This window comes from Fringilla coelebs (assembly GCF_963513975.1).
Source record: "Fringilla coelebs genome assembly, chromosome: 13".
Taxonomy (NCBI): Eukaryota; Metazoa; Chordata; class Aves; order Passeriformes; family Fringillidae; genus Fringilla; species Fringilla coelebs.
In genome coordinates, this window is record NC_140039.1 from 9307715 (window position 1) to 9326191 (window position 18477).

Sequence of the window (18477 nt, forward strand, 5' to 3'; positions counted from 1 at the left end):
AGTTTCCTTGTTCTCTCTGCTTTTCTGCCATCCCTACTGCTTGAACTGCTGCAGCTGCAGGCACCAACAGATCTCTGAAAACATCCTAGAGATCCCATAGCAGTCTGTTATCCTTTCCTCACCCTCTTCTTTTTAGTCTGTCAGCAGGTTTTAAACACCAAGGATGTTTTTAAAATACCCTTTTTTCTCCACAGAATGTTTTAAATGAAGTAACAGGGTTAGTGAGGTGTATGGATAGACATCTCATGAGTCAAGTTTAGTTAGTTCTGCTGTTTTCAGACAGGATAAATCCCTGGGAAACTTAGCTAGTATACAGGGTAATGATGCTTCTGTTTAGAATTTGTAAAATAGTAGTTAAATAGTCTACTGAGAAGACTTTTGTTTAAAAAAATAAAAAGAAAATGCTCTTTCAGAGGGCATTTTATTAATGAGAATTACAATACTGGAAAATCTGTTATAGATTAGTGAAGAACAGTAACAGTGTATCCAAATGGAACTGGTTGGATAATTAAATTCATTTAATAGGTACTGAAATTTAAACCTCTTGATCCCTCTGACGTAAACATAACTCTTAAAAGTCATGGAGCTTGATTCTAAAACTGTAATGTGGGAGAGAAACACTGGGACAGTGAGTACAGATTTCAGATACCCTGGGAGGAAATGTATTCAGGAGTTAAACAACATGCATTTAAATAAAAAAAGAAAGAAAGAACAACCCCCAAAAGTGTAGCTATGAAATATGAAAAGAAACTTTAATAAAACCCTGTATATGTAGGTGTGCAACTTATATGAGCAGTATTGAAGCAATGTGATGGGGATAACCAAGTGACAAGTAAGGGATACTTTAGATTGAAATCATTAAGGAACATCATGTTTTCACTATTCTTACACTCTTTACCTGTTCTGTATTATCATGTTTGTTTTGGCTGTATGTCCTGTTTTGGTTTCCTGTTTTCATGCTGAGAATCCTCAAAGATTCTCATTTTATAATTTCTCTGCTCATTAATAGAATTTTTTTTCAATATTGATTACAATTTATAAAGAATGTCCACTGCATAATTGTCTTTCCTGGATTTAGTGAAAAGGAAAATTATTTACTGAGTTTTAATACATCTTTTAGGAGGATCATACCAAATGGCTGACAGGCTATCTGCTAAGTAGGGAGGAAAATATTTTAGGTTTGGTATAAATTATGAAGCCCTGACAGTTGTAACTGAGCTATGCCTCATTTTTGTTTGTACTACCTAAAGTTATTGTTAAGCTTTTAACCATGGCTTCTGTTTCACTGTCCCCTAAAGTGCTGAAGGATGAATTTTCTCTCAAGCCCATGCATTAGTTGAGAGGATAACAGATTTAAGACAACAGCTGGAATGTCTGTGAGAAAATAATTTTTTTAAAAGTACAGCATAAAAGTATATTGTTAGCCCTAAAGTTCAGACAACATTTAAATTTTGATTTCATCTTTTTGTCTTCCATGTTTCTATCTGACTTCTGTGTCAACACTGGGTGATGCTGAAGTATAGAGGTGTAACACATATTATCATTTAATACAATGCCTTTTAGTCTAAAAGCACTTCTATTTTACTATTCTTTAATTTATGGTGGGATCTCAAAAGTACCCAACCTCGCTGAGCTTTCTCTGTCTATAAAGCTATAGTTGCTTCAAGCAAAAAGGGTGTGTTTTCATCTTTATTTGCTTTTATTTCCTTCTGCAGTCTGTTATTTTGGAATATAATGGCAGGGCTGAGCTTGGTTACTCATATTTTGGCTGAGACTTTTTATCCTTTTCCCTTTTCAAAATGACAGTGTCCATTTCCTCTCTGTCTCTGTGTTTCAGCAGAGTTAGAGCAGATGAGTTCAAAGAACAGCACTACTGACTTCTCCCTTCTCAAAGTGCTCTGTGGGAGGAGTGGGCTCACTGCTTTTAGAAGGTGAAGTTATCATCATGTGCCTAACTTTAGTGAAATGATATTTTCCATACCTTGAGGCTTTTTGGTGTCATTAAGATCTTAAAGAGTTTTCATTAGCTGCTTCTACAAGCTTCTTTTCTATGAACCTGTTAGAAAGAAGAAAGAGCAGAGCAGTCTGTAATTTGTAGCTTGTGGTGATTCGGAGGTGTGATCAAACACAGGCACTTAAGTGAATAATTGTATTTTAAGCAATTGTAGTACAGGCTTTTCCTTGGAAACTGAACACTCTCTGCTTTTCTGTATGCCATCAGTTGGTCATACTTTTACATATTGTTGCTTTCTTAGTTTTGGAGTAAAGAGATACCTGTTTTAGAGCTGCAGACTTTGTTACATTGAAAATGTGAAAAAGTTTTGAGAAAGAAGTGGAAGTTACCTAATGCTTGATTTTCTGTAATACTTTGTCTAAACTTCAGTGAAATTCATAATGTAGAACAACATTTCAGTTTCATCATAGTGCAGATTTAAACTAAAACACTAAAAAGACCTGTCTGTCTACAGTCCTCTTTGTTGTACTGTCTCAGCATTCTTGCTAAGGCATCTCTTTAAATGTTCCTAATTAGGACCTGATTCTTCTCCCAAAATCTTAGGGAAATGTATCACCCTTCCATCAACACAGGATTTGAACTGCAAGTGTGAATATAGCACATCCTTTCTGAAAGGATGTGCTATATTGTGAAATGGCGAACAAAATGCACCACTCCAAGATTCAAAATGTTTTACACCTTTTTGGACAGATGATGGCACCTGTCAGACTTGGGGTTTCTGGGGTTCTCATTAGGCTAAACTTATGGGGAAAATAATCACTCTGAAGAAGAGAATCTGTTTGATTTTAATTCCTGTTTATAGGGTATCTTTAGACCAGGAGCTGCCCTAAGGCTTCAGTGCTTCAGACCCTGGACCTACCTTATCTTCATGGGCAGATGTTCTCTGATGGAAGTGTCACAGAAGTTCAGATTCCATGCAATAATTTCCTTATATATGAGTATCATAAATCATGACCAATGCTGTTATTTTATAATAGAGATTATTTTTTACATAGAAGACCAGTTAACACATTTTAAGCAGTGGCAATGCTGGTGTTTCCTGGTTTTCAGAGATGGACTGAACAATGGTTTCCCATGGTAGAAGCTTTGCAGTAAATGTTTCTTCTGGTAATGTAATTAGGAAGTATTGGCTCCAGTTATTGTAACTTAAACAAAACATGTTGTCCTCAGCAAACTCTTTAAACAGACATAGCCTTGTCTAAAAGGAAAACAGGGACATATAGTGTTTCCATGGAAACTCAGTTAAAATTCTGATTTGTGGATGTGAGCATGATCAGCACTATAATCTAAGCTTATTGCATTAAAGGAGTCTTAGTTGTGAAGTCAACCCAGTGTAAAAGTATCTGTACACATGCAAGAATCAGACCTTCCATCCCTATAGATGCTTTCTATCTGTACTTTAAAACAGAAAAAAACAGGGAAACTTGGGTGAGACCCTTCTCTTTTTGCCTTTTGTATCCATTTGTGTCATTTTAATATAAAAATCTATATAAGAATAGAAACTAAATCTGTTTAAATATACTTAATTGGAGTTTGTTATAATTTACTGCAGCTCTAATGTGTGGTTTTGATTTCCTTTTATTTTAAATAAAAGTAAGGAGGTTTTTTCCCTTAGTGTAGGGCATATCAGCCCTGTACTGTGAGAGAATGGAGAATATTATGTTTGCTTCCATTATAGATGTGCTGAGAAAATTTAGTAATTCTGGAAATTATGCTCCAGCACTCTTTTTGTAAAACAGCAGAAAAGTAAAGAATTGATTGAATTTGCCTTAATTAGAAAATTAAATATGTTTTATAAATGTTTTATAGCAGAACTTCCAGGAGAAAATTTGCCATTTATACATGCCTACATTTTGGAAGGTGGTATCTCAAAGTTATTTTGATGTATATATATCATATATGACATATCATGATATATCATGAATATATCATATTCCTATATCTAGGAATACAATAAGGACTTCAGAATTACAGTGATTCAGCATTTAGTGATTGCAGTGTGAAATAAGTGCTTCTGGAGAGCCCACCAGGATCAGCCTGCCTTTGGTATGTGCTTCAGCAGCTAAAAACCCTGGCCTTTGCAAAGTTCACTTTCCTTGTAAGTCAAGAAAGGTTTGCCTCTATAGAAGAGCACAATCTCTGGCAAGTCCTGCCAAGAGTCCTTCCTTTGAGCAGAGTTTTCAGGGTTTTTCTGTTCTCTGTTCTGGAGCTGGGCATCCCATAACTCCCACAGACTCCAGTGAGCCCTTAGTAGTGCTCAACACCTTCCAGGCAAAAGTCCCAGCTGAATTCGCACCCATCAGGTTACTTATTAACAAGAGAATCTATTTGGTATGATAAAACCTTAGTTTAGTGTATAATCAGACATCTCCCTTTCAGAAACCTTCCTGATTTATTTCAAAGCTATTACCTTAAAGAGGATTACATTTGGTGCCCATTATATTGATTTCCCTCAAAACTCACAATTTATACTTCTAAAATATGACTTAAGACTGTATTGACAGCTAAATCCTGCTAATCATTAGTACATAAATTATAAAAGACTACTTATTGAAGCATCTGGATAGCAGTTTATGTGAAGTATGGTCCATTTGTACTTGAATCCTGAAAGTCATGTCAGCACTTAGACTATTTCCAGGAGTTAATAACTCACCCAGAGAAGTTCACTTATGATCATGACTTGGCACACAGGTCTTGGGCAATGCTGACATTTTATTAAAAAACTAAAAGTGTGTCAGTGCCTTCTAATTTCATCAGTCTCAACATTTTCTAAAAGCCTTATATCTTTGGAGTTTTTTCTTGAAGTATCAATTAAATATATTGTTCTTTGTATTTTGTGGCTTTAAAGAGGTGATTTCATCTTTTTCTAATGAAGAAAATAAGCTGTTGGCTAATTTTCAGCAATATGAAAACACCTCTTAATACACCAGATCAGACATAAGCAACCATTTCTGCTGGCAATTAGGCAGACTTATGTAGCAAATCTGAAAGTGGTGATTTCTTATTTTTCCTGAAATCTGGTAAGACAAATAAATAGGCAGCTGTCTTTCCACCCTTGATTGCTTGGCTCTTGGATGGCATTAGCTGTTTTCCAGTTCTACACATTAAATAAAGCAAAAGATAAGTTATTTTCCCCAGTACTGGGGGAAATTTATTTCCCTAATACAGGTCATTGCTGAGAGGTATAGTTAACACTTCTTGGCCGTGTTTCAAAATTGTGGCAATAAAATGTTCTTATGAAATAAATTTAAGTAAATGTGAAAATGTTCAGATTACAGCCAGTGTTAATCCATAGTTTTAGAAACTGACTTTCAAGTGAGGTATTTGTAATGTACTGAACGCATCTTGAAAGATGGTGTTATTTTTTATTTAAGACATGAAAAGTAGGAGAATACGAAAGAGAAGAAAATTTTTATTTCAGTATACTGGAAAATCTCAGTGTTATTAGTCTGAGATTGCTTTCTATTCCTGACGTGGTTTAAACCTCCAGTTCAGGAGATTCCAAGAATGCCAGTTTATAGCTCAAATGCCAACTCCTGTTTTGCTGAATCAAGATGCAACTGTGTTCTTTTCTACACAGATATTTAATAAAAGTACATATTTGATCCAAAAATGTAAAAAGCAGGCGTGCAAATCTGCTTTTGCAGATTAAGTTTAACATCTGTATATTTTGCTGTTACTGTTTTTTTTAAATTGTTCAGTAAAAGACACAAATGTAAATCAGGTTGCAAATCCACCAGTGTTATTTTCTTTGAACTTGCAACAGCAGAACACAATGGTACTACTCAATTTCAAACACATAAAATGCACGTATGTGCATTTAGTCTTTGAGATACATAAATTTTTTTGTCCTTTTCTAAAACTGTAGATTATCACCGTGTGATTAAACAGCAGAAACATGGTTAAAGTAGTGATCTTCGAAAAATAAAAACATTAGAACCATTCTGGAGCATTACAGTAAACATTTGATTTATGAATCACCCAGTAGATGTGGTGTTGAAAGGCTGGAGATTTTTATTCATTATGGGGTCCTTCTGATGTGTTATTTGACTTCAAGTAACATGACTCATATTTTCAGCTATTCAAAGTAATTTGCTAATCACAGTATAGCACAAACAGTTTGTAGAGATTATCACTATTTTTGTTGTTATGACTCAGTAAATAAGAGATCCAAGACTTATTTCCAAATGATGTGGTTTGATAAAATGTCAGTGTTTGCTCATTCAGTGTCCCAGACCTGGTTTGACTAAGGAGATTCCATATGTTCATAGACTTGTATGGGCACAAATCCCCTGGTGACAGCAGCAGACAGGGAGTGGTTGGTGCTCAGTGTGTTTTGTAGGCAGGGAATGTTGGATTTGGTCAGATCCCTCCCCCTGGAGGAGAGGACAGGACAGAGAACTCATGAATTCACTTTGCTGTTGGTGCCATAATATTTATCTTCAGTGTCTCCAAAGTATTCTGTGTCTAGCAGCAAGACAACTTGTACCCATTCTGCTATGACAGGATTGCAGTTTGGGAGGGGTAAACCACTTTGGAAATTATGATAGAAGCTTTGCCCATGTCTGAGATCAGCCTTCTCACAATGCTGAGAAATGTAGAAACAGATTTTTTTTTTTAAATTTTTTTTTTTTTTGTTAACCTGCTTAGGTAGTAGCCAGAATCCAATCTGCAAATAAAATATGATCAAGGCTTGAATGTGTTGTGTTTAAGTCACAAGTGGAAGCAGAAAGTCTTATATATCCTGAGAGAGCCTAGTCACAGGGTATTCAGATAAATATCCCAATTTCTGGCTCTTTGTCTGGACTTTGAGCCTCTTAGGCTTCCTTAATTGCCAGCTTGAAACCACAGCCTTTTAGCTGAGATGGAAAGGTAACCTGGCTGTGCTGCTCTGAAGTAGGACCTCAGCTGTGAGAAGTAGAGCTTTTTCTGAGAACTTGACAAGTCCTGGGTCTTCCCTTAAGATTTATAAAAGTGCTTACAAATCCATACTGTTCCTATTTTTTGTTTCAGTCATGGGTAGTACTCAAATAGCAAGAAAACCCTATAAAACTAAAAAATGGTTAGGGAGTTATAAAAATACTCTTACTGCTTCATTATTTTAGCATTACTGTGGTCAGATTTCAATCTTCACATGCTTCCTATACCGTTGGAATTCAGAATTATTTGTCCGAGCTGTGGCTGTGCTAGGAGATGCTGGAAGAAAGTTGAAGGCTCATAGGAATTAATAAAAGCTCTGCCACCAGCAGAGTTTCCTCTGTGATGATTCTTGCCTTGTTTCTGCAGGCTGCTGAAACTTCCTGAGGCTAAAAGTAGTACTACTCAGCTTTCTTTTTTTTTTTTTTTTTTTTTTTGGCTTCCTTTCTATTTTTCTTTTGATAATGCAATGAGCAACGTGTCAGTAGGTGTCAGGTATTTTCTAAAAGTCACAGGGAGGATTCTCCAGACACCAGGCAGGGCTGAGCTGTGCCCTGCCTCACCTTTTTCACACTGGGCCACTTAAGCCTTTCCTTGATGCAGTCACTGAACTCCTTGCATTCCTCAGGAGCAAGGCACCTCCCTGGTGGCAAAGTGCACTAAGTGTAAATTTGCATGCCCAAGGGTTACCTTCCTCCAGCCTTATGAGAGGTTTGTTTCAGGGTTTTTTGGTTTTTGTAAAAAGCTACAGATGGATTCTCAAGTACCTCCCTTGAGCTTTGCTCCTGGTACACGAAGCTGATCCTGGGGTAAGTGAGCAGAATTCTGTGGGAACCTTTGTCCCAGTGTTGGCAGAACATCAGCTACTCTCCTGTAAAGTCTGGGATACAGGATGATTGTCTCAATGCTAATTTACAGATAACCTGTTTCCCTCCAACATCCCCTCTGAAGATTCCTGAAAAGGCAATGGACTTCCAGTCGCCAGTGTCTATATTTTTTTATGTTTACACTCAATTTATATCCTTTTTGAGTTTCCTCCTTGCTCCTGCTGCTGCTTCATTAACCTGCAGAAGGAAGATGTGTGTCAGGGAGTCAGAGGGAGTCTGGTTTTTGATGATGTTCACAGACTGCCCTCCACAGTTCAGTTTGTCAGGGCTTGGCTGCAAACCAAGCCCTTCAGCTTTCCCTGGTGCTTTGAGTTTGGATGAACTTCGGCCTCCCAGCAATCATCATCCTGCTCCCCTTTCAGCTTGGCCTCCCAGCAGCTTCCCAGCATCCCCTCCCCTTCTGCTTCAGCTCGGCCTCCAGGAAAAACCATTTCCTACTCCCTTCCCTCTGGCTTGCTTTCTCCATGCACACATCATCTTCCACCACTAGTTCTCAAAATCTTCTGGAAGAAAGCAGCAGGCTTGAGGTTCCTGAGTAAAGAAAACTTAAAAGTTCTCACATTTAAGGAGAATTCACTCATTTACATCCTGCATCACAATAGCTCTGATGAAAGAAGGAGTCTTTGTGTTGCTAAATCTTGTGTGGCCAAAAGTCTTACATAAAAACACCATTAATTAAATAGGACTTAAAAATGTCTCTCAGTCATTCCACTTACTTGATGACAAAAAGATAAAGGTAAGATACCATAAATAATACAATCTTTTTTCCCCAGCTAATTGTTTAGAATCCAAAACTAGGTGATAGTTTGCACTTTGAGATATTTTGTGTTCGACACTATATCAGGCTCTGTAGCTCAAACTGGGATGGAAAAGGTAGGTGCACATCTACGTGGATTTCAAAGGATTTAATAATAAAATATTTGTAAAGTATTAAAATAATTTTAGAGTATTTAAACATGCAATGGACATATTGTGGAGTAAACAAGAAGGTTCTATGTCGAGCAACAACAGAGAAAGTTGTAGAAACATTAGAAATTGTTCCTGAGTTAATTAATAAACTATTATAAAACCACAACACATTGCAAAGAGCAATTTCTGAAAATAACTTCTTATCCAAATGCCTAACAGATACCTTATTTTTGCTGAGATAGGAACCATGCTTTATCATAAGAAAAACAGAAGAAAGTGTATAACTGCTAAATAGTTCAGCCCATTTTTTGTCAATTTGGGTCTTTTTTTTGGCTACCCATAACAGCTCACTATGAGGATGGCTGGTGTCACCACCCAGGACTGAGACTGCCTGATGCTTTCAGGCATAAAATTGTATTTTCAGTAAATTAAAAAATAGCCAGACTTAAACTGTTAGCTGTTTTGTTGTTGTTGTTTTTGGGGTGTTTACATCAGAGTCAGTCATTCCAGGTAATAAAACTAATACATTTTTCATGTTATAATATAATTTTGAAGATCTTCTCTTTGAAAAGAGGAACTGAAAACAACGAGCAGATAAAAGTGTAGATGAAAGGGGAAAGATCACTGAGAGGGAAGCTGAGTGGAGTGTGGAGTTTGGAAAGGTGAGACTGCATTTTACTCTGCAAGTAAACTGAGTCTGGGGCCAGAAGCAGTCTGAGAAGTGCCCAATTCACAAATGCTTGTTCCCATTTTTATATATCCTGCATATGACAAGGAATGACTGCCCCTGAGAGTGCAGCTGTGTTGGGTGATACTGAAGCATACCTATGTTACTGATTCCATAACTTTATTATTGTCTATAATAATGTCTACATAACTATGTTGTAGATAGAGAGGTCTTGCTGGAATACCTCTAATTTGTTAGCTAAGACTTCCTGAAACTGAGGGGAGAAAAATATCTAGATTTTATGTTTAACTATTCTATGTTAAACACCTATGTCTTACAAGGTTTTTATCATCTTTAGTGATAGGTGGGAATCTTCTGTTAATCTGTATTGGCTGTTCTTGACAGTTCTGGTGTTTATTTCTCTCAGTGCTCACTCTGGGCTGTAGAGTCAGTGTCTCCTTCCTTGCCTGAGCTAAATGCTGAAGATGGATTTTTAACTGAAAGAGATTTAGAGTATAAATAGAAGGGAAATCAACTTTTAAAAAGTATTTAAGTGTGTTCTGGAATATTTCACATGTAGTTATTAGATATTTTAAAAGATGATAATCAGAGTTAATACTACAACGGAGAAAGAAGATCATTTTAAATAGTCTAAGCTCAATACACAGAGGTGATACAGATTGAAAAATAATCCTGCTACAAGTCTGTGTCCAACATTTCTTATTTTGAAGCCAAGTAAAACATCATTTAAGATAATTCCATCAGTAATAGGAGGCCAAAACGTCCTTATGATTTTAGGCATCTTTTATGTATGAGAGAGAGTCTTAATCTCTACTGTATTCCGTGGGAAAAGGAATGGAGACCTTAAGATATTTTTGTAACCTTGCTGATCTAGTGCTTATATGCAGTGTTATAGTGTACAGTTATTTCAGAGAATGGAAATCCCTTTAGCTTTTGCTACTTTTTCCTATAATCATGTATTTGGAATCCATTTGTCAGGTTTGTAGGGAGACTCAGCTCCTCTCTTGCCTGAAATAAATCAGTCTAATCTATTTTCCTCTCGTATTTTGAGTAGGAAATTGTTCTTTTTCCTTAGAACCTAAGAAGGATTCTAATTCTTTGCACAGAAGTAATTTGCTAAGGAAGGATTTCCTTATCTTCCTGTCTATTTGCTTAACCACAGAGATTGAAAGGAACACAAGCAATCCTGATGTGTTCTCAGTAGTTATTTGTTTTGCTTCATGTTTGCCTTGATCCTAAGCAGCCTTGAGCCATGCAGCATTTGAGCCCTTCCCAGTACTTCCATCCTGAAAGCAACCCACTGAGAGAGTGAAATATTACCTTCAGCCATGGAATCAATGCACAAGGAAATTACTTATTTAACAATAATTATCACTGAGCCAAGAATTTAACTTTGTCCTTCTCAACCGTCTGTTATTTCATAGGGTCTGCACTGCAAAAGTAGCAGCCACTATATTAACCAGAGAGAAGAAGTCTCAGGGAGTTAAATAACTGTTTTCTGTAGGCAGAATTAAAGGGTTTTATTTGCATCACCTAAGTAAATTCGTTAATGTTACTAAAACAAAAGATTGGATTTGCAATATTTGTTTGAGATTATACATTTTGTGCTACATAACACAAAACATCCCTCTCTCAGCTCCCATCAATTGTTATCCTGCCTGCCCTCAGCTCCAGCCCACCCTCCTCTGTGATATTGGAGAAAAGGCAGCAGTGAACACAGAACTCCTTTTTTCCTGGCTGAACAACTTTTATCCTTTGGCCATTTTGGTTGAACCAAGCCTGAAAATGTGGAAGAATATTTTATGCTTGGAAGTGTATGATCCACACAAAAGTCAGTTAGAGTTTTTGTTATTTGTGGCAGTTTCTGGGTACCTTCCCAAACAAGATTTAGAAAAATTTCAGTGCTATTTCAGCTTTTTAATCTAAATCTCTGTGGTAGCTGTTACATCCAGAAGGCTAAACTAGGAATGAGAGACATGGGAGATATAATTTTGAAGTTTTCCTGTTTCCTTCCCCCCTCCATGTAGGCAGTTTGTAAAACACAGATTTAATGGTGGTTTGGAGCACAGATATTTTGTTCAGAAGTTCTCAAGTGCTGAAGGATTAGGCATTGCTCAGGAGAATACAATGGCTCAAAAACCTTTTGAAGTATATTTGAATAGCTCTAATGGCATTAAATGACCAGACAAAAAAAATGTCATCTTCTAGTCACAAAGTTCTTGAAAAGCTCAGGAGGGAAAAGCCTGCAGAAGTGGTTTAGTATCACATGAGGGGTTGAAGAGAAAATAATTTTCCTATACCTTAACACTGTTAATTCTTTCAAATCTGGAGGCATTCAAATAATTTTTAGCTGAATTTTTAGAACTATTAGTAATTTTCATTTATTATATATTATGTAGGATATAGAATATTTAGAAGCTGTGATGGGGAAGTTCCTGTGTGGAATTGCACAGGGAGCGATGTGTAAATAAGACAAAACTGTGAGATTAAAATCTCATATTAAGACAGACCTCTCAAAAAACCTGCTTAATTCTGCTTTCACCATGCCATGTTTGTGAGAGCTGTTCTCTCCTCCTTCCCTGCAAGCACAGGTAGAGATCACAGAATCATTAAATGGGAAAATACCCTTTGGATCATCACACCCAGCTGTAACTCAAGTCCAGCCATCATGTACTTGACATCATGTAGTATTCATTATTTAATACCAAGCCAAAGGATTTCAAAACGAATTGAGGAATTGCTTCACAAGGGGAATATCTTAAAATGTTGCTGTTGTAATGTTGTGTTACCTTGACACAAATTACCCTACTGCTGAAATTGTGGAATCTGGTCAAGTGGAGCAACCCCAATATTTCTCTCTCTCTTTTATTTTCCCTCACAGTCTGTCCAAGAAAGCATCAAAATCTTTGAGTTGCTGCTATGAAACCAAACCTGCAGCTGCCCCTTGTCATCCTCATGGAGAGGGATGCTCTGCATTTCACAGAAATGAATCCCAGCATTTCAGTTGTTGTTCTGCTGCAGCATTCCATTGTGACTCAGTGAAACGTGTGTTTCACTTTCACAGATGAGCTTTGCTGTAATTCTCTTGTTACTGTTTAAGATTCTGTGGTGTGGTAGGTTTTGTACAGTACACAGAAAACTTTCCATGCACGTTGTAAGGAAGGTTCTGAGCTGTAAAATTGTCCCTTTTCTATAAAACATTTACGCTTAAATCAGAATCATAAGATAATTCAGAGTGGGAGGGATCTCCTGTGCTTGAGTCCAAAATCCTGCTCAAATTTGTATATACATATAATTTCATTAGGGGAGAACAGGAGTTTTACCTCTTTAATTAATGTTTATTACACTTCCATTACCTTTCATTAGCCCTTTTCACAGCAGCAGTTTTCTGGGTGCTGGTATCTCCAGCAGAGTGAACTCCAAAGGGCTGAGCTTATCAGGACCTTAAATGAGCAATATCTGAGCGCAGTGCACACAGCTCTGTACAAGCACACGAGATTGACCCTTCCCATGCTGACACAGCACCCAGAAGTGATGTGATTGCCTTGGGGAAAGCTCCTAAAAGTGTGTTTGTGTGTGTGTGGTTTTTTTTTGCCTGCATTTGAGAAAAAAACAGGTAGAATGTGCTAGGAATTAACCCAAAGGCCAGCAGTAGATGAAGCAAATGTGCTGCTTGGCTGTCAGAGAGCATCTTCTCATGGACCATAATATTAATTCCTAGATAATAAAATGTAGCTGGAGAGTCTCCTCTGGTGTTTATTCAAAAGGAGAACTGGATTCCTCCACTTGCTCTCTGAAAGCCATCAGTGGGTTACAGATAGCAGAAAAATATTTATAACCAGCTCTCATAAGAAAATTCCTTATGTAATTTCACATCCCATTGTATTAGTCCATTACAGATTTCATTGCACATACCTGCTAACACAAAATCAAATATGTGCATGACATCAGTGTGTGTGCATTTGCAAAAGCAAGTACCAATAATCTAAATGTAAATGTGTTTTTAAACTATTCCTGCTGTAGGCCCTAGGGGAGGAATGAATAAATGATATTTCATTCTGTTTTCCAAAATAACTTTATTTTTGAAGCTTTGTTTTTAAAAAAACATGAATTTTCTAGGAGTTAGATCTTCAGACTTTTAAAGCTTTTTTGAATTCTCTCAGTTTAGGCAAGTGAAAAAAGAAGAATCCAGTGCTTTTGGAGATTCTGCACACCTCAGGGCTTTATATTGCTCTCCAATAGAAACAGTGATAGGAACATCAGATTAGGCTGGAAGTAAGGTCCACTGATACTTGGAAAAACAAAATTCCACCTGAGATTATGAGAAACATATAATTTAAACCAGTAGTATCTTGAATAATGATTTTTAAAAATTGCAATCTATTATCATTAATATAATTTTTAAAAAAGTTGATAGCCAGTAAAATTTGTCAGATACTTCCCTTTTACAGAATTACACATATTACTCTTAACTTCCATTTCTCAAATACAGATTTAATGCTTCTTGTGTTCCACTGATAATTTATGGGTTAAATTACCTCAAAACAAATCATCACTTGAAGTATCAACCAGCATTTTAATGTTGTCCCAGAAATTCTTCATGGGTTTCAGTAGAAAACACATTGTGTGGGTTCCCTACAGCTGTTATATTGGTACCAGTGAAATATAAATGAAATTGGTGTGAACATAAATATGTTCAGCTTCTGGTTCCTTGATATTAACTATGGAGACATGCAATTTGAATGGTTATTTTTTTTTGTTTGCCATGTGTATTCTTCACGCTATGCAAGCATCTTTCTGTTTAAATGGTTTGAAATATGACTGTGTGGTCTCTTCCATTTTATTAGTTGTGGTTTTTATTTCAGGGTTTAACTTTCTCTTTTCAGAATGAAATCTTTTCTTTCTGACTAATTTTAAAGAATAATTTTGGTTTTATTTATTTATTTTTTATTTCCCAGCTGTAGGTATCCAGATGAAACTTGAATTTTTCCAGCGGAAATTTTGGACTGCAAGCAGACAGGTATATTTTCAATTGAAGGTTTTTTGTCCTTGAAGGTTTTTTTGTCCTTGAATCCACAACAGTTTTTTAACTGTGGAAGTGAGGATCTTGTCAGAAGCAAAATATTCTAAAGAAACAATTTGAAGGTTTGTTCTGCTTTTAAATTTGGATACAGAAAAGGAGAATTCAGTGATGAAAGAGCAGTTGCTTGATTTTTGGAAGCAAGTTGAAAGTTTATTAATTTTTGGCCCCCGTGCATAAGGAATTACTTTCTTGGCACATGGTTTTTCTCCCTTAGAGAAAGTGTAAACAGTGAAGAGAAGTGTGGAATTTGTTTCTAGTGATAGCAGAATCATGGCTTCTCACCTAGGTTTTCTCTCTAGCACTGAGTAACTGTAAGATCACACAGGTTAATTAACAAAACTACAGCGCTGAATCACGGTTGGCACTCACAGTGCTCAATAAACTTGACCTAAACCCTTCAAGGATAGAATTTGTACTCACTGAAGAGGATAATCAGGTACTTTCTGAGGATTAGGAGATGCCATCCCTGGTTTGAGAATCGATTGGAACTGTGCTGTTACAGAAAATAAACCCTGACCCAACCCCTGCTGGAGAATCTTCTTTCATCTATGAATGGCTTCAAAAATTGAGTATGGAGGAGATTCTGGTGTTTAAAGCAGCTGAAATTGTTACAGTGTGAATGAACCCTTTCTCTGCAGAGAGGAACACAACACATTTGGTGAACAATTCAAAAGTTTACTAGTAATTTTTAGAATTAATTTAGATAAAGATGTAATCAATATCAACTCCTTTAAAAATTTGCTCATATGAATTTCTATAAAGTTTTATTTTGTAATCATCAAGGAGATAATTGAAAATACTTTCTTGATTTTTTTTTTAATCTTTAGTGTGCATCTCTCGATGGCAGATGTGCTATAAGTTGTGATGATGAAGTAAGTATTTATTTCTTTTCCATTGTCTATCTCTACTGCAGTAGAAGATACAGTTGATGAATTTAATTTGAACATCTCATTGTACATTATGGTCTTTATCACCTTGTAAATATTACACTGTTTGGATAGTGAGACTTTTTTTATGCCTGTTTCAGGTACCCACTGAATTACAAGGTTGACTCCAGTACCTCAAATATGTGTTGCAATAATTTCTGCTTTGTGACTCCAGTTTGGGAAATAATTTGAACCAGTGCTAAGGCATTTGTTTATCACTTTATTGTTGATGAAAAAAAAAAGCCACTAGCAGTTTAAAGTCTTCAGCTGGACACCAGCAGGAGCCATACATGTAGAAATTTAGGAATAGTGTGGACATTGCTGATTTAGAGATTCCAGACTTTTTCTTAATGACAAAACACACTGTTGATAGGACTCAAACAAATATCACAGCTCCTCTGGTGAGTCTGTTGACTTTCACAGCTTCTCTCAATGGCAATATCTGCTGAACATTTCCAGTATAAATTAAAGCATTTAAAAGTAAACATGAAGACATTAATGCAAATTGAATGGCACAATAGTCAATAAATATTAATGATTGTTAATAATAACATGATAATTGTAAGTATAATTAAAAATAAAGGGAATCAAGTGATGGGTGTGTGATACCTTTGATCCTAAAATAGAGACAACCCATTAATTAAAAATACTTTTTTTTTTTTCATGAGAGCTTTCAATTTGCTCATTTATTCTTGTTTTCCTGATGCCTCACATTTTATTTGCATGTTCTGTTTTCTTTCTATTTCATTTTTGGTTTCTTAGCCCACGTTACATTCCACTACTGTTATTGTATACTGGAGCTGTGAAAAACACATAGAGGACTTGAACTGCATCAAAGTTTCTGTAGTTCAGATGTGTTCTCAGACCTCAGTTAACATTCTTGCTGTGTTTATTCTGGACTTCATGCCTGCAGTTTTACAAGCTCAGGGACTCTCCACCTATGGAACGTTCCCTTGAAATCTGAAATTCACTGAACTTGAACCTTTGGGCAAAGCTGAGCATAGTTCACTTCCAATACCTGTGAAACATTGTGAATTAGAGCTCTTTCATGGAGCTGTAGTCTATGCAAATGCTATTATCCCAAGCATAAAACTTGTATCAGAAATCTGAGATTTGCTAGTAATGAGTAAATGCATTCTGCTGCCCTTTGTCCATGCTAAAGTTAAATTACAAGCTGTTTCTTTAACACTGTAGTAATACTGAAAGTTATTTATCTTGCTGGTAAGTGGTGAATGAATGGTTCTGAATGAATTTTTTTTTTCTAGTTAATATTTCTAAAATGGATTGAAATAGAAACCTTCTTATCTTCCCATTCCACAAAAAATACATAGATTCCATGTATTGCATTATGCCTGTTTCCAATAACAGTGCTAAAAAATTTGTATATTTTATAGTTCTGAACTGTGCTAGTGAATAACCAGATCTTAGAGATTTGAGACATGGCCACTAATTCTTGAATTGAGCCAATCTTTTCCCAACAGCACAAAAGCCATAAACTATGAAATTAAGCCTACACTTTTTCTTGTCCAGCATGACTTGTTTTATTTATTTTCTATACTACTGAGAAATATTGTTTCTAAAGCAGTATCTTTAGATTAATCTTTCATGCATGAAGACTGCAAATATGTATCCTCAAAAGATCTCAGTGTTGACTTAGCTCCTCTCCTGGTGCAGTCAGTGGGAGGTTCAGGTTGGCTTTGGGGAGAGCAGAGCTGTGCAGTTAGAGCCTGAATCTGAAATTCCATCCCTCACATACCACTGGGCTTGAGGAGCTGCCTCTTCAGAGTGCATCAGCTCTGCTCAGTTCCTGGCCAGCACCATCAGCTCTTCACATTGCATTTGCTTTGGGCTTTCTAGCAGATCAAAGGTTGACAATGAGTTGTTTCAACTTCCTTTCTGACAGGTTTTCTGTCACTGGGCTTGCCTGTAGCTTGGGTCCTCCTTTAGAATGAATATCCTGCATTTGCATTAGGGAATGATGTTCATTCTCAACTTTTGCCTGATTTCAGCTTCAGGTTTTTTTAAAACCTCCACTTCAAGCTAGCATTTCTGCAAGTTTCTCCTCTTTGGCCCCACGGGACAGTACTAATGTGTGGCCAGAATGAGAATCAGGCACATCTGAGCATCTCTGGAAACATCAGACTGCCTTTTCACATCCACAACTGCATGGGGCTGCTTTCCTCCCTGAAACAGCACAGTGATCTTGCTGGATGTGCAGAGTGTAGCAGAAAGCCTATTTTGTCATATTTCTGTACTGCCCATTCGCTGCAGGGAAGGTTTTGAATCACAAACAAAGCCAGGAGGATTCCTGTATTGAAAGCCATTCTGCTTATTTTATACAAATGTCATGGAAATTTCAATAAGCAAAGATAAAAATGTTGCTGATTTAGACCAACAATAGAAAAACAATAAAGATTTAACACTGAGATAGTTATTTGGCAATCCTGAGGAGAAACTGAGTTATATCAAGGTTTCAGGGTTTGAGTTAAACCTCATGTTTAAACTCTGAAGTGCAGTAATTAAAACTTTGCCTGTAGCAAGTAATTCTGTGAGGTTAAAATGGTGCATGTGTGTGTGTGGAGGGAAGCTCTTATTTGGCTTTACCTTGTTTTATACAGTTCAGACGTCTGACCTACCAAAAGCTAACAGTCCTGCCTCTAAACCCCGTTCCCAATTAAAAATACAATTTGAAAAGCTTTAGGAGACCTGTGGGGCCTCTTTTACAGAAGTTTCTGGTCCCATCCCCCAATGAACAAATTAAAAAATACTGCCTGGTCCCCTGTTGGTTCTGCAGGCTGACACTGTGTTTTCATTAATACATCGTTAGGGTAATGACATTGTGCTGATGTTTTTCTCCAAATACAGGAGAAGCCATCAGGAACACTAAAGTTCTGTGCCTTTGCAAACTTTGCTATAAGGAAAACTTTTAAGAAGGGATTATGAAACCACAAATTTTTGGTTTTTATGTTTGTTTGTAATTATATTATATCCTCCCATTCTGTACACATCTTTGTTTAGTTTTGCATGAAAAAAGCATACAAACTAAATTGGAT

General features: G+C 36.6%; 1 protein-coding gene across 1 annotated transcript in view; it reads left to right on the plus strand.

Moving 5' to 3' along the window:
- Positions 1 to 18477, plus strand: part of CACNA2D3 (calcium voltage-gated channel auxiliary subunit alpha2delta 3) — a gene marked incomplete at both ends in the record, with an annotated part of 376309 nt that overhangs the window by 320594 nt on the left and 37238 nt on the right. Inside the window, 2 exons of the mRNA XM_084214355.1 lie at positions 14374 to 14435; positions 15326 to 15370. Coding sequence (XP_084070481.1) covers positions 14374 to 14435; positions 15326 to 15370 — 107 coding nt within the window. The remainder of the gene's footprint in view (positions 1 to 14373; positions 14436 to 15325; positions 15371 to 18477) is intronic.